At 52.1% G+C, this 15,065-nt stretch overlaps 2 protein-coding genes across 11 annotated transcripts; both read left to right on the top strand.

The window, feature by feature from the left end:
• Nucleotides 1-2,723: 2,723 nt before the first annotated feature.
• Nucleotides 2,724-11,053, top strand: TNFSF12 (TNF superfamily member 12). Of its 7 annotated transcripts, none has more exons than XM_014861550.3 (7): nucleotides 2,724-3,094; nucleotides 3,255-3,302; nucleotides 3,909-3,984; nucleotides 4,998-5,051; nucleotides 5,137-5,172; nucleotides 9,959-10,083; nucleotides 10,284-11,053. In XM_014861550.3, the coding sequence occupies exons 1-7, from the start codon at nucleotides 2,936-2,938 to the stop codon at nucleotides 10,533-10,535; spliced, it is 750 nt and encodes a 249-aa protein (XP_014717036.1). In that variant the 5' UTR covers nucleotides 2,724-2,935; the 3' UTR covers nucleotides 10,536-11,053. The 7 variants fall into 7 exon arrangements, with proteins under 7 accessions (XP_014717036.1, XP_070338517.1, XP_070338513.1 ...); XM_070482412.1 differs by having other exon boundaries at nucleotides 2,807-3,094; nucleotides 3,252-3,302; nucleotides 5,001-5,051; XM_014861549.3 differs by having other exon boundaries at nucleotides 2,808-3,094; nucleotides 3,252-3,302.
• Nucleotides 11,054-11,412: 359 nt separating this feature from the next.
• Nucleotides 11,413-14,873, top strand: TNFSF13 (TNF superfamily member 13). 4 transcript variants are annotated; one of them, XM_070482410.1, is made up of 8 exons: nucleotides 12,097-12,486; nucleotides 12,676-12,720; nucleotides 12,825-12,903; nucleotides 13,055-13,102; nucleotides 13,247-13,365; nucleotides 13,581-13,719; nucleotides 13,970-14,118; nucleotides 14,517-14,654. In XM_070482410.1, the coding sequence occupies exons 1-7, from the start codon at nucleotides 12,229-12,231 to the stop codon at nucleotides 14,077-14,079; spliced, it is 798 nt and encodes a 265-aa protein (XP_070338511.1). In that variant the 5' UTR covers nucleotides 12,097-12,228; the 3' UTR covers nucleotides 14,080-14,118; nucleotides 14,517-14,654. The 4 variants fall into 4 exon arrangements, with proteins under 4 accessions (XP_044600812.1, XP_014717030.1, XP_070338511.1 ...); XM_014861544.3 differs by having other exon boundaries at nucleotides 11,905-12,486; nucleotides 13,970-14,873; XM_070482411.1 differs by lacking the exon at nucleotides 12,676-12,720 and having other exon boundaries at nucleotides 14,517-14,873.
• Nucleotides 14,874-15,065: the final 192 nt, after the last annotated feature.

Here is a 15,065-nt window from a genome sequence, read left to right as displayed (position 1 = left end):
AGGAGGGTCAGCTTCCCTCAGCACTGCAAACAAACTCTCCTCAGATTTTCTTCAGCTCTTCACCCGGCTCAGAAAAGAGTCTCTGGGACCAATTTGCATCTCATTCTTCTTTCCTTGATTGTTTCTAACTCTGGCTCAAAAAACCTCAGAAAATCCCTTTCCACTGCATCATCTCTTTCTTCATCTCATTTGTACGCACCCAAGGAACCCTACCTATATGTATTAAGCACAGAACAATGCCAGAGAAACCCTGTATCAAGGGAAAAAGGAAAGTCACAAGTTTGAAGTAAAACTAAATTTAAATCAGTGTCATTAAGTTATTGAGATCCTGAAAATGACCAGAATTTCTTCTGGGCTTTCCACCAAAGTCTCTTGTGCTTCTTCTTTCTCCCTATGTCAAATGTCAACCACTAGAATCCACTGGTCCATTCATTCAACAATATTTATTGAGTGCTCCCTGTTTGCCAGACACTGCACTAGGCACCAAGTATAAACAGAGGAGAAGATGACACATGTGGTCCCTGTCCCCTTGGAGCTTTCAGTTTAATTAACTAACAAATGTTTATTAAGAATCCAGGGGCCGGCCCTGTGGCCAAGTGGTTAAGTTCACGCACTCTGCTTTGGCAGCCCAGGGTTTCACTGGTTCGAATCCTGGGCACAGACATGGCACCGCTCATCAAGCCATGCTGAGGCGGCATCCCACATGCCACAACTAGAAGGACCCACAACTATGTAATGGAGGACTTTGGGGAGAAAAAGGAAAAATAAAATCTTTAAAACAAAAAAAGAATCCATTATGTGCAAGGCACTGCAGTAGGTTGAGAACAGAAACCATGTACCCTCACACAACTCACATCTATATTCACATGACTATTCCACTGTCTTCACTGGCATAACTAGTATTCCAAGAGACTTTTACATTTATGATGAATGTTGCAAATCAACTTTATTGCTTATTCCAGGAATTTCCTGGAAGACCCATCAGCTCTCCAACAGAAAGCATCAATTGACAGTTTGCACCCTAAGACTCAAAATCCTCATTTTTCTGCGATCCTTCTAAAGGATCACACTCACCCAACCCTAATCAACCTTGTTCCTACCCCAGCATAGAAAGACGAGCCTTAAACCAGACTGTAGGGGCTGGCCCCATGGCATAGTAGTTAAGTTCGGTGTGCTCTGCTTCAGCAGCCTGGGTTCGCAGGCTCAGATCCTGGGCGCAGACCTACACCACTCATCAGCCACGTGGTGTGGTGGCATCCCACATATAAAGTGGAGGAAGATTGGTACAGATGTTAGCTCAGGGCTAATCTTCCTCAGCAAAAAAAAAAAAAAAAAAAGGGAGAGAGAGAAGACTTCAAAGCCTCAATAAATGTTGAGGTCTTGCCCACTCCATCTCCCTACGAGGCACTGTCAGACTGCCAAGGGGTAAGCAATGAACTTTGTCTTATCAACAGACTGTTGTAGTGGTATTTGGGGAGCCAACATTCGACAAGGTGCCAGGAACGTAGTAATGAATAATGTTATCATAGGGTTTACATTCTAGAGACAGACAATAAACACATAAACCAGGAAATACGTAACTTTATATTTTACAAGGTAGTTGGGGAGATAGTAGGCAAATATGTTACAAGTTGTGATAACTAAGAAAGAAAGACAGGGTACCACAATAGAGAATAAGGGCAGTTGGGAGATAATCTGGAAAACTCTCTTCAGAGTGACTTAATGCTGGGGTTGAAGGTGGTCTGAGTGTTCCAAGTAAGAGCAATAACAGGTGTTGAGATCATGAAGCAGAAAAGCAGTTCAGTAGGTTCCAGAACAGAAAGGAAACCAGCAAGACAGGAGTGTAGTAGGGGAGAGGGCAGGACAGTGCAGAGCCATAAGATGGGGGCTTCCACCGACTTACCTTATTCAGAACCACTGCTTTACCCTATTGTTTATTACTTTTGCAACAGAATTCTTTTCTAATACTTTTCACTGCAAATGTGCAGAAGCGAACATTACAGTTTAAGTGAACTTTCAAGGGTTTTAACTGTTTACAAGAGTGTTTTCATGGCAAAAAGAGCCCAGCTTTTACCAAATTCATTTACAGAGCTCTTGTAGCTGCACCCTGAGCTCACATAAGCCCTATTATCAGCTGAAGTGGCCCGTGTGCTTCCAGAGAAGTGCATTTGGGGAACACACTGATGGGGGAGGGGGGGAGTCTGGCACAGGGCCCAGGGAAGCTTGCTCTCTCTAGTTGCAGGATGCTCAAGTTTAAATCAACTATCAATTGATTTGCGGAAAAAAGTGAAAACACGACCCACGTTAATGATGTTCTCAGGCTTTTTCTCCGTTACTTGCAGGAGAGTACTGTCTTTTAGGTGCAGCCGATAAAAATCCAAATGGGCCTTGGCCCTAACCATGTTGACTGAGAGAATGAGAAGTCCAGCCACACACTGCCTCGTCACCTTGGTCTGGGGCCCTAAGTTAGTGATCCCGCGGGGCCAGCACTGGACCTGCAGGAGTTCAGTGGTCTTGCAGCCTCACCACCAGCGCACAGGCCTGGGTGGAGTTGCTGCTCATTTCTACTTTCGCCGCCGCCTGTCTCCTGCCGTCCGCATGGAGAGCCCTCGGCCACACACCCCATGTCGGCCGGTTGCACACTCACACAAACATCGCCCCTGCTTTTACACGCCCAGGCGGTGTGTGCCTCTTCGCCGGGACTCGCTCTGCGCTCTGAACTCGGTGCGGCGCGCACACCGCTCTGCGCACAGAGCTCGGCCGGGCTCGCAGTTTAATCACACAGTGTCCGGCTTCCTGTCCTCATCCCCCCCTCCCGCCCCGTTTCCCTTGCCCCTCCCTCTCCCCAGCCCGATCCGCCCGCCGGCTCCCCCTCCCCCGATCCCTCGGGTCCCGGGATGGGGGGGCGGTGAGGCAGGAACAGCCCCCCGCCCCCATGGCCGCCCGTCGGAGCCAGAGGCGGAGGGGGCGCCGGGGGGAGCCGGGCACCGCCCTGCTGGCCCCGCTCGTGCTGGGCCTGGGCCTGGCGCTGGCCTGCCTTGGCCTCCTGCTGGTCGTGGTCAGCCTGGGAAGCCGGGCATCGCTGTCTGCCCAGGTGAGGCCCTGCTGCACACCCCTCCCTGGGCAGATTAGGAGCGGAGTCTGCAGAGCAGCTGATGGGGCCGGGTGGGCTGAGGGCAAGGGGCCAGAAAGATGGGTGGAGGGTGATATGTCAGGTGGAGAAGGACACGGTGACGCTGCCTCCTTCCCAGCAGGAGCCTTCCCAAGGGGAGCTGGTGGCAGAGGAGGACCAGGACCCACTGGTGAGTGGGTGTGGATGCTGTCCGGCAGGCTGCCAGGCAAGGGAAGTGTGTGCAAGCTGAGGGTGCAGAGTGTGCCCTGGCTGTGCCAGCTGTGTGTGGGGAGTGTGTGTGCACCAGCCATGCGTGGGTATGTGAGAGAGAGAGAGGGTGACAACTGTGTGTAAGGGGTTTGTCCTGGGTTTGTGTCACCTGAGTAGGAAGGTGCTTATTGGCTGTGAGTGAAGTGGGAGTATGAGACATGTGAGCCGGCTGTGGAAGAGGGATGTGGGTTGTGTGTGCAGGGTGCGTGCGTACCCACTCTGCACGCTGATGGTGTAGGTGTGTGTAAGGTGCCAATTGCTCGCAGGGTCTATGCTGGTTCTGTGGGGGTTGGGGGTAAGAAAGATGCGGCTGGTCTTGGGAAGGGGAGGCGGGCTGGGGCCTGACCCTAGGAATGTGCCTCCCCTTGGCCCCAGCCACAATTGGCTGAGGGGCTCCCTCCCTCCCTAACACTTCTGTGCCTGTTGCTCACTGCTGCCTCTCCTGACAGGCTCCCTGTCAGTCTCAGTTTATGTCTCTGGGAGTCCCTGGCAAAACCCTGGTTTAGGTCTACCTTAATTCCCCTAGGAACTGAATCCCCAGACAGAGGAAAGCCAGGATCTCGTGCCTTTACTGAAACGACTGGTTCGGCCTCGCAGAAGTGGTGAGCATCCCTTTATCCCAGCCTCAGGATAAAGGCTGCTCTGTGGTGGCTTCTGGACTCAGTATTGCTTTTGTTCATCATGACAGCCCCGTAAAGCAGGCAGAGCAGAAACCATTATCTTCACTTATGGATGGAGAAACTGGGGCACAGAGAGTAAGGGGGGGGTTCAGAGTCATGCAGCTAACCAGTTGAGACTCGAACCTAGAATTCTGACCCTCACTCTGAATCTTCTTCCATCACATGGACCTGCTTCTCACTTCAGACCCTGCCCCAAATATGCAGGAGGGATGGTCAGGAGTTGGGAGAACTGCTGGCGTTCTGATGTTGAACAGGTGGAGGAGTCAGAGGCGTAGGCCCCAATAAGCAAAGAGACTTACGAATGGGAGGACCATATGACCATATATCCAGGTTTGAACTGGACTGTGCTGGCTTACACCTGTTATTTCAGTGTGATTATTTTTTTATTTTTTTTTAAGAAACTGCAAGCCATTTTCCAGTGTGGTTATGCCATTTCACATTTTTACCAACAGTGTATGAGAGTTCTAGTTGCTCCACATCCTCGCCTACTTGGTATGATAGGTCTTTTTTTTTTTTTTCCTGAGGAGGATTGTCCCTGAGCTAACATCTGTGCCAATCTTCCTCTATTTTTTGTATGTGGGATGCCACCATAGCATGGCTTGATGAGTGGTGTGTAGGACTGCGCCTGGGATCCAAACTCACAAACCCGGGCCACCAAAGCAGAGCGTGCAAACTTAACCACTATGCCATTGGGCTGGCCCCTCAGTGTGATTATTAATAGCACCTCTTTTGCTCTCAGAAGCATCCCAGTTTGGATGATAAATTATATAGTCACTCTACTTATGGAGGAAGATAAGGCCTGAGGTTCTGATGCCAGGAGTCTGGACAAGAATAAGGGTGCCAGGGTTCTGAGAGGGGACAGGGCTGGGGGAGTGGCAGGAACCCTCCAGGTGTGGGGGCACTGCTTTGCCCATCTGTCTTTCCTTGATTCGCAGCAGCTAAAGGCCGGAAAACACGGGCTCGCAGAGCGATTGCAGCTCACTATGAAGGTGGGTGCTGGGTGAGCCATGCCCAGGGCGGAGGGATGGCAGAGGGATAGGGCAGGTCTCCCCAACCCTGTCTTATATCTTACAGTTCGCTCACGACCGGGACAGGACGGAGCGCAGGCGGGTGAGACCCCATGCCCACCTCTGAGCTCTTCCCTGACTCCCACAGCACTGGCCTCCTGGGAAAGGGGCCCCTCAAAACCTTGACTTCCCACCCCTCTCCCTGCCTTCAGCCTCAGAACCCCAGAAGCCAGTTCATGAAAGTTCTCAGGGCTCAGTTCTCTCAGCTCTCAAACGTGGACTTTCTCTGTGACCCAGGCATGGGACCCCAGCAAGACCCCTTCCCCTCTTGGAATCCAGGCAGATTCCCCCACCAAACCCCCAGCCCAGTTCCTCCTTCAGTCCTCACTCTACTCCAAGAAGCATCATTGACTTTTTCCCTCTTCTTTCCCCTCCATATTCCGTGAATCTCCATGTTCTGATCATTTTCCCCAAAATGTTTCTAGTCTCTGCTCTTCTTTTCTATCCTCATCCCAGCCCCTACCTCAGCACTGCGACCTCAAAACCTCAAGCCCAGTCTCTAGCCCCTCCCTCATTTCAGACACTCTCCATTCCCAATTCTGTCCCACCTGTGTTGCCAAGTTAAGCCCCCCTAAACTTCACTTTCATTATTCCATTGCTTCTCTGCTTGGCTTCCAGCGTCTCCATAGTCTGGTCTCAGTCTCTTTTCCCTGCACACCCTTATGCCTTCTCCACACTTGTGGGGCTGACCTCCCCCCCCCACCACCACCAGTCTGCCTCTTCTGGACTTTGCACATACAATGCCCTCACCTGGAATGCCTTTCCATGTGACAGGTCAGGAAGCAAGACATGAGGGTGGCTTGGTCTAGGGCATTGGCAACTGAGATGGAGAGAAGTAGAAGGACTCAGCACGTGGCTTGAAGATAGGGCTTGTTTGTGGATTGGATGTACAGGATGAGGGCAAGGGAGGAATCAGGAATGACTTCTAGATTTTTAACTTGAGCATCTTTGGGAATAATGATGCCATTTACTAAGATGGGGTTAACCAGGAAAGAAATAGGTTGGGAGGTGTGTAAATTAATAATTAAATTTGAGATCTAATAATAAACAAGTGGATAAACAATAATAAACAAGTGAGTTCCACTAACAGATGGCTGGACATAGTAGACTAACTCAGGCCAGGCCAGGCCATTTCAAGTCAGGAGCCATGGCCATAGGGACGGTATTTAAAGCTATAGGACTGGATGAGACACCAAGGGAAAAAAGGGCCCCAAGAGCAAAGCCCTGAGGCTCTTGACATCTGGAAGTGGAGCAAAGGAGGAGAACCCAGCAGAGACTGAGAAGCAGCCAGAGTGAGGGGAAGAAACCCAGGAAGGGTAGCGTCTTGGAATCTACGAGAAGACACAGTTTCTAGCAGAAGGATGTGGCTGTCTGTGTTGAATGCAGCTGAGAGATCACATGAGATGAGGTCAGAGAAATGACTGGTGGGTTTGGTCATATTAAAGTCAACTGGTGACCTTGACAAGGGCAGTTTCAGTGGCATAGTTGGGATGGAAGCCAGCATGGATTGGGTTAAGAGAAAATGGGAAATAGGAATTGGAGACAGTAATAAACCCTTCCAGAAGTTTCTCTGACAGGAATAGAGAAATGGGCCAGTAGGTGGAGGGGGATGTGGATCAAGGAAAAGTTCAGTCCTTTGAGTGATAAGCAATACTACATGAGCCTCAGCTAACATCTGTCGAGTGTTTGATCTCATCTAATCCTCACAACAGTCCTAAAAGGAAGCTATTCTGATCATCTCCATTTTACAGATGGAGGTTATTTAACTGTCTGAGGTCATGATGATACTAAGTGGTGGAGCTGGGATTTGATCCCAGCTAGAGTGCCCTTGTGTACTGGCCATGGTCTGTGTGAGAGACGATTGCTGGTGTAGGGGTGGGGGGAACCTGCAAGGCCACACCCAGGAAGGCCACACCCAGAATGAAGAGAGGAACACATCGTCCCATCATAACAAGAGGGTCAAAGGAGAGGTGGGAACAGGTCGGTTTGTAGTTTTGGTGGGGGGACATGAGGGAGCCCTTGTCTAATGACTTCTAGGTCCTCCAGAGAACGAGGGAGACAGGGGCAGGAGGTTTGAGGAGATGGTACAAAATCTTTATCTTGGAGAGTGCAAAAGCAAGCTTAGTGGGGGAAAGTAGGAAGATTACCACACAGTAAGGAATGTCGATTTGAGGTTTGTGGTTGTGAAACTGAGTGACACCACGGTCCCAGGTACATCCTGCCCTTTGGCCACAACCAGCCTTGGCTCAAGCTGGTTCCATAGCCAGGAATGCCTTCCCTCTTCCTCTCCTCTCCTCTTCATGCTCCAGACCAGCCTTCCTCCCCTCTGTATGGACCACTTATTTTAGCAGTCACCCAGACATTCATTCATGCATTGACTCAACACACAGGCACTGAGAACCTGCTATTTGTAAGGACTGGGCTGAGTGCCCACAGCGAATAATACTCAGACCTACTCTCAAGAAATTACTGTCTAGGAGAGGAGACAAGCATATAAATTTGTAAATTACATTATGCTATGACAAGAACAATAATAGAAATAGCCAGAGGTACACAGTGGCATAGAGGAAGACAACTTTACAATGGAGTTGGGGACTCCTTTCCCCCGAAGGTGTGGGCCTTGAAGCATGAGTGTAAGATGGACAAGGGGTCAAGGACGTTCTAGGTAGAAGGAGCCACTTTTGCAAAAGCCCCGAGTTTGCCAAGAGTATGATGAGGCTGGGCGACCATGAGAGGCTCAGTGTGGCTGAAGGAGGAAGTGCTGGAGGAGCAGGATGGGGCATGAGGCTGGAGAAGAATGTGGAAGCCGGGTCACAAATGGACTCTGGAAGTTACTCTGAGGCTCACATCTGCATTTTAGAAACATCTCTGTGGCCGTGTGTAGGGAATAGACTGGAGCAGATACGACTGGAAACAGGACGTCCAATGGGGAGGGAGGCCAAGAAGAGTCCCAGTGAGAAGGGGCCGAGGCCAGACTGGGGAGGGAGACAAGGCAGAGCTATTTAGGTAGGACAATTTGCAGGAAGTGGTGATTGGTGAATAAAGTTGGTAAAGAAGAGGGAGACTTGGCTACATGGTGGGAGGTGGAACCAGGAGCCAAATGTGGAATACAGACAGCAAAGCAAGTTTGGGGTTGGAGGGGCCAAGCTCAGTTTTAGTCAAGATGAGTTTGAGGTGCCCAAGGCTATTCCAGTGGCAGCAGTTAGCAGGGAGAGGAGGGTCAGGAAACCTCAGAGCTGGAGGCTCAGATCTGAGTCTGCAGGGTAAAGGCCGAGGGAACTCATAGGTGGGAATGAAAATGCTCAGCAAGCCTTATGTTTTCCTTGAGAAAGTAACAAGAACAGAGCCTTGGGGCTGGTGGAGGGTGAGGGACTGGGTAAGGCAGCTGCCCAGGCCACTGAGAAGAAGCCAGTGAGGCCCCAGGCCGGGGGTGGGGATGGGGGTGGGGAGGCCTATGGACCCAAACAAAGAGAGCTGTCAGCCATGTTCGCCTCATTCCCTTCATCTTCCCACCAGTGTTTGCTGGGCACCCGCTCAGAGCAGGCCCAGTCCCAGGCTCTAGGATACAGTGGTAAATACGAGCACTGTCGCTGCCCTCTTAGGGGAGTCAGACCCCAAACTATCACAAACATAAATGAACAAGATGATTTCCTATGTTGGTGGCGGCTATGAAAGAAACAGGGTGACTTGAAGAGCTTAATGGAGGCAGGGCTGGGACTGGCTATTTTAAACTGGGTGGCCTGGGAAGGTGTCTCAGAGGAGTTGTGACCTGACTGACAGAAGGTGCAAGTGTTCTGGGAAGAGGGAAGCGGGAAGAGCAGTCACACGCTCTGCAGGGACAAGGAGCTTGGTGCACGGCAGGAAGAGATAGAAGGCCAGGGCGCTGGAGTCTTGTGAATGAGAGGCGTGGAGGAGAGTAACTTGGAGAGGTAGACCCAAGTGGCCCACGGAGGGCCTGGGAAACCACTTGATACCCTGCTCTGTCATTTTACTATTTATCTTCTTTACAATCCACAGCTAACTTAGCCCAGATTTTTTTTTGGTAATGACTTTATTGAGATATACTTCATATACCATTATAATTCACCCATTTAAAGTCCAATTAAATGGTTTTTAGTATATTCACAGAGTTGTGCAGCCACAGTAATTTTAGAACATTTTCATCATCTCAAAAAGAAACCCTATACCCTTTAGCCATCACCCCCATTTCCTCTATCCCCCCAGCCCTAAGCAACCACTGATTTACTTTCTGTCTCTCTCTATTTGCTTATTTGGACATTTCATAGAAATCATATAATATGTGGTCCTTTGTAACTGGTTTCTTTCACTTAGCATAATGTTTTCAAGGTTTATCCACACCATAGCATTTCTTTTTATGGCTGAATAATATCCCACTGTATGGGTACACCATAGTTTTCCTTATCCATTCATCAGTTGATGGACATTTGGGTACCATTTTACTATTTTTAATTTAAATAATTCAAGCGGTGTATGATTCAAGCACTGTATATATACATTCTTAAAGTAAAAGAGGCAAACAATATAGACCCAAAATATAAAAGCCCCCACACTTCTTCAAACCTACTCTTCTCCCCAGAAGTAACTGGTGACAGCTTGCTCTGTATTGTTCTGGTCATATATGCTGGATTCCTTCACACAACTTCCTGTTACACTATGGGCATAGGCAGTGGCTCCTCCTTTCCCCTGAGCCATCTATCTATCTTCTGGGTAAAGTGGGCCCCAAAGGTTTATAAACTCAGTGGATCCCTGGAGAGTGTAAGGAAGTCCTGTAAATGGACTTTCCCCTATCTCTGAACATTCACATTCAGGTGTAGACGGGACCGTGAGTGGCTGGGAGGAGGCCAAAATCAACAGCTCCAACCCACTGCGCTATGACCGCCAGAGCGGGGAATTCATAGTCATCCGGGCTGGGCTCTACTACCTGTACTGTCAGGTAAGCCCCACCTGGCTCCATGGGTAAAGCAGGAACTGAGGGAGAAGGGTTTGGTTTAGGGCATGGGGGCAAGCTAAAGGTGGGGAGGGGGAAGCTTGGGATTTGGGCTGGAGAGCATACCTGAGTCTTCAAGGAGATGTGAAATTGACAACGAGGGCAAGCAGAGCCCTGGACTCTGCCCTCCCTCCCCCGCCCCCCAGGTGCACTTTGATGAGGGGAAGGCTGTCTACCTGAAGCTGGACTTGCTGGTGGATGACACGCTGGCCCTGCGCTGCCTGGAAGAGTTCTCAGCCACGGCAGCTAGTTCCCTCGGGCCCCAGCTCCGTCTCTGCCAGGTGTCTGGGCTGTTGCCCCTGCGGCCAGGGTCCTCCCTGCGGATCCGCACGCTCCCCTGGGCCCATCTCAAGGCCGCCCCCTTCCTCACCTACTTTGGACTCTTCCAAGTTCACTGAGGGGCCCTGGTCTCATGGTGGTTTTCCCAGGCTGCCAGTTCCCCACAACAGCTCTCTGAGCACCCTAGTCCCCTCTGCCCCACCCTAAGCTGCTCCTCCCCCCAGACCTGCCCCTCCCTCTGTAGGCTGCCAGGGCTTCACGTGTTCTCCACACCACATAAATACTCCCGTTCGACTCTGACAGCTCCCCCACTTCTGGGTCTCCACCTCTCTAGCTCTCAAACCCCTGATCTTTTGATGCCCCCATTTATCTCCTGGCTCCCTGCCCTGGCCACAGCCCCCCAGGACACTGTGTATACTGTACTCTGGGTGAGGATGGGTCCTGAATACCCCTCTTCAGGCACAAAGAGGGGCTGGATGCCAGAGAGACTGGGACTAGGCCAGGAGTTCCCGAGCGTGAGGGGTCAGAGACCAAGACAAGCTCCTCCCCTAATTCCCTGTGGATTTTTAAAACAGATATTATTTTTATTATTATTGTGACAAAATGTTGATAAGTGGATATTAAAGAGAATAAGTCATGGCCTCTCTCTTTATTGGGGCTTAGGGGACATTCTCAGTGTAGCCGAGGGCCATGGGAAGGGGACCTGGGCATTGGGGAGTGGGGGGCAGGACACTTGGAATTCCAGGGTGATGTACAGGCTTGGGAGTGGGGACCCACATGCTTCCAACCCCCGAGGCATGAGCAGAGAGTGGAAAGGCAAACTGCCAGGAAAAAAATCAATCCTCTGCACAAGGTCCAGCAGAGCAACCTCATTTACCTAGGAGGCGGGCTTCCTCCTGCGGGGAATCCCTGGCTGGGAGGATCAGGGGCCCTTCCTCTTGGCAGCCTCGGGACATTCAGCAGGTGCTGGCACAAGCCCTGGCTGGGATGTGGGGTGGGAGCAGGCCTGGAAGGGGGCTCAGGGTCCATATGCAGGACGCTGGGGCCCAGGAACACTGGACTCTGGGCCCCTGGGTCCAGGGGAGGAATCCTACAGTGGTAGGGTGCTTGGGGCTGTCTCTTTCTCTCTTTGTCCAGAGCCTTATGTAAGAGCTTTTCTCGGGAAACAGGAAGTCCTGCTTGCCAAGTTCAGCACAGGGAGTAGTGCAGGCCTTATTCCAACACACCCGGCCTGGCCTTAACCCCAGAACTCAGCCAGTTTCTTGCTTCCGCGACCCTGGTTCTCCTCCCACCGACCCCCTCCCTCCTTCCCCACTTTCAGTCATTCCTAGCAAACTTCCCCAGAGATCTCTCCCATGCCTGAGCCAGAGGGTCTTCCACCCTCACCACTTGACCCTCAACGCTGCCCAGCTTGTCCCTCCATCCCTGCTCCTGGCACCATGCCCCACAGCCAGCCAACCTTCCCTCCCCCACTTCTGGGGCCGCCCCAGGGTTCCTGTGCTCTGGCCGCTCCTCCTGGGTGTCACTGGCAGCCCCGTCCTTCCTAGAGAGACTGACACCAAATTCTCCTGAGGCTGGAGGAGGGTGAGGGGTCTCAAGACAACACTGGCCCCACAGCGGGGTGCCAGGAGCACCAACAGTGCCCCGAGCTTGCTTTCCTCCTCCCTCCTTTTTATTCTCAAGTTCCTTTTTATTTCTCCCTTGCGTAACGCCCTTCTTCCCTTCTGCACCACCGCCTGCACCCCCACCCTCTCCGCCACCTCCTTGCCACCCCACTCCTGAGACCACAGCTGTTGGCAGGGTCCCCAGCTCATGCCAGCTTCATCTCCTTCCTTGCTAGCCCCCAAAGGGCCCCGGGGAGACATGGGGGGCCCGGTCCGAGAGCCGGCACTCTCAGTTGCCCTCTGGTTGAGTTGGGGGGCAGCTCTGGGGGCTGTGGCTTGTGCCATGGCTCTGCTGACCCAACAAACAGAGCTGCAAACCCTAAGGAGAGAGGTGACCCGGCTGCAGAGGACTGGAGGGCCCTCCGAGAAGGGGGAAGGGTATCCATGGCTGAGCCTCCGGGAGCAGGTGAGTGAGGGGAGAAGGGTGCCTGGGAGAGAAAGATGGGTGGCAGGGCCATCTGTGGGCCTCAGTTCCAGCCTCCTGATCTGTAAAGTTTCGACTGGGTGCAAGAGAGGGTCCCAGGTTTGGAGGTCAAGGGAGCAGCCATTCCAGGAAAGGAAACTGTTAAAGATTAATGCTTCTTGTACCTAACAGATCCTGGAGAACAGCCAGCACCAAGACTCAGCTTGCTGGGGAAAGGTGCATGAGATGTGAGGCATTCCTGGGGCGGGGGAGGGCTGAGGAGAAAGGCTGTCTGGGACCCTTGCATCTTAGTCTAACCCTGACCTTCTTTCCCTGAGCAGAGCCCTGAGGCCCTGGAAGCCCGGGAGAATGGGGAGAGATCCCGGAGAAGGAGAGCAGTGCTCACCCATAAACAGAAGAGTGAGGCCTCTGGGGTGCCGCAGGGGTGGGAGGTGATCAAGATGCATGGGGATTTGGAGATTGATACCCAGAGTCAGGGTGGGGGTGGAGGGCTGGCAACAGGGCAACCGGAGTAGTGGGCACTGCTGAGATTTTCTCCTTCTCTCCTCAGAAAAGCACTCAGTTCTGCACCTTGTTCCCATTAACATCACCTCCAAAGGTGAGCACTATTTTATATAATGGCTTTTTGGGCGGGGCAAGATCCGGGAACTGTGGGGCTGGCACCTGGGCCCAAGAGAATCTTAGAGGTGAAAAGTGTCTGAGAGTGCACAGAAATCCTGACTACCATACTCCTCACCTCCAGAGGACTCTGATGTGACAGAGGTGATGTGGCAACCAGCTCTAAGGCGTGGGAGAGGCCTGGAGGCCCAAGGATATGTTGTTCGAGTCTGGGATGCTGGAGTTTATCTGCTGTACAGCCAGGTAACCCCAAACACACCTTGAGCCTCACCTGGGGGCCTGGAGTCTTGTTCTCCCAGAGCCTGTATGCCCCAGTACTGAGGGTTCCCAACCCCTGAGCACACTGAACTTAGAAGACCCTTCTTCATTCCTTGGCTCCCTCGACAGGGCTCCTGAGGCCATCCAGAACTGAGCCATGCCATCCTATTTTCTTCAACATCTCCTCCCTTCCCTGCCAGGTCCTGTTTCATGATGTGACTTTCACCATGGGTCAGGTGGTGTCTCGGGAGGGCCAGGGAAGGCAAGAGACTCTATTCCGATGTATAAGAAGTATGCCCTCCAACCCGGACTGGGCCTACAATAGCTGCTACAGTGCAGGTGAGAGCCGTGTGGGCAGTGGAGGGCGGCCGTGAGAAGACCAGGACATCTCTGACCTGGGGGCAGTGGTGAGGGAGCTACAACAGGGGGTTGGAAGCCTGGGTGTTGAGGCAGAGCTGAGGAATGAAGGACAGAATACCTAAGTCCCTATAGGAAGCAGAAAAGAAGGTTGAGCTGGAGAAGGGAGGGTGTAACATCAGAGTATCTGCATGACTGTTCTTCACTGAGCAGAGTTTCTTCCTTTCCTCAGGTGTCTTCCATTTACACCAAGGAGATATTCTGAGTGTCTTAATCCCCCGGGCAAGGGCGAAACTTAGCCTCTCTCCACATGGAACCTTCCTGGGGTTTGTGAAACTGTGATTGTGTTACAAAAGATGGTTCTGAGCTTGGAAAACCAGGGTGGGTACATATTGGAGACAGCCAAGAGCTGACTAGACAAAGGACAGGAAATGGGCAGGAACAGAAGCCTCTTCTGAGTTTGACTGGAACTTTGGGTTGGACAGCTCATGACTTTCCTCCTTTCCCTTTCCACCCACACCCCCTAGCCTTTGATTTTATGGATGTTAAAGAAGTAGAATATTTTGCTTTTATCGCCCATCCAGCCTCAAATTCTTAAGGGGAATGGAGGGGGGAGGGAATGCCAAGCATTGTCTAGACCTGCTCTGGGTCCCACTGGAATGCTTCCAGAACAGCACCACCATCTAGCGGCAGTTTGAGAGAATCATCCCGCCTATTGGCAGAAGTCCATGAAGTCTCCCTCCACTCAGGAAAACGTTCCCTATGCCAAACCTCTCCAGGTACCCTCTGCGTCATCGCCCCACAGGAAGCCTCATCCTCACTTCCTTCTCTCCATCTACTGGGCCTCAGTTTCCATCACTATCTCCAGAGGTGTATTTATTATGCGCCCATCTGATCGGGGTGCCCGACGACGACGGCCCCTTTGCAGCCACATTACTCTTCGGGTCCCAAGTTTTGCCTTTCATGCTCTCCATTGCCCTGGAGTGGCAGGCCACTCCAAGCCCTTCTGGGCTGGGACGGGTAACCGGGGAGCTTTGGATGAATCGAACGCCCTGATGCTGGTCTTGCCTCACTCCTCTGAGCTCTTCTTTCTGCTCAAGCCCTGCTTAAAGTTAAATAAAAGAAAATAAATGATACCTCGCATCCATTTCCCCCACTGCCTTGCCTCAGCCCCATCCCTGTACCGAGAATCTCCCTGCCCTCCCGGCTCTCCTTTGGTGGGCCCCGCTTGACCAAGGTATCCGGCCCCGGTCTCCGGCCCCTAGACGGCGAAGAAGGCAGGGCTACGCAGTGAGGCGTGAAGCGGCCCGGGACACGCAGGCGCAAAA

This window comes from Equus asinus, chromosome 13, assembly GCF_041296235.1.
Source record: "Equus asinus isolate D_3611 breed Donkey chromosome 13, EquAss-T2T_v2, whole genome shotgun sequence".
In the NCBI taxonomy this organism is placed as follows: Eukaryota; Metazoa; Chordata; class Mammalia; order Perissodactyla; family Equidae; genus Equus; species Equus asinus.
The sequence above is the reverse complement of the archived record's forward strand: the minus strand, read 5'-3'. Positions and strand labels throughout refer to the sequence as shown.

Bases quoted from the DNA above. Each gene is read 5' to 3' on its own strand.
- TNFSF12 (XM_014861549.3), top strand. From the start codon at position 2,936: ATGGCCGCCCGTCGGAGCCAGAGGCGGAGGGGGCGCCGGGGGGAGCCG. The intron at 3,985-4,997 runs GTGAGCATCCCT...CTTGATTCGCAG, and splicing joins GGTTCGGCCTCGCAGAAGTG to CAGCTAAAGGCCGGAAAACA. The intron at 5,173-9,958 runs GTGAGACCCCAT...ATTCACATTCAG, and splicing joins ACAGGACGGAGCGCAGGCGG to GTGTAGACGGGACCGTGAGT.
- TNFSF13 (XM_014861544.3), top strand. From the start codon at position 12,229: ATGCCAGCTTCATCTCCTTCCTTGCTAGCCCCCAAAGGGCCCCGGGGA. The intron at 12,487-12,675 runs GTGAGTGAGGGG...TGTACCTAACAG, and splicing joins GGCTGAGCCTCCGGGAGCAG to ATCCTGGAGAACAGCCAGCA. The intron at 13,720-13,969 runs GTGAGAGCCGTG...TCCTTTCCTCAG, and splicing joins CAATAGCTGCTACAGTGCAG to GTGTCTTCCATTTACACCAA.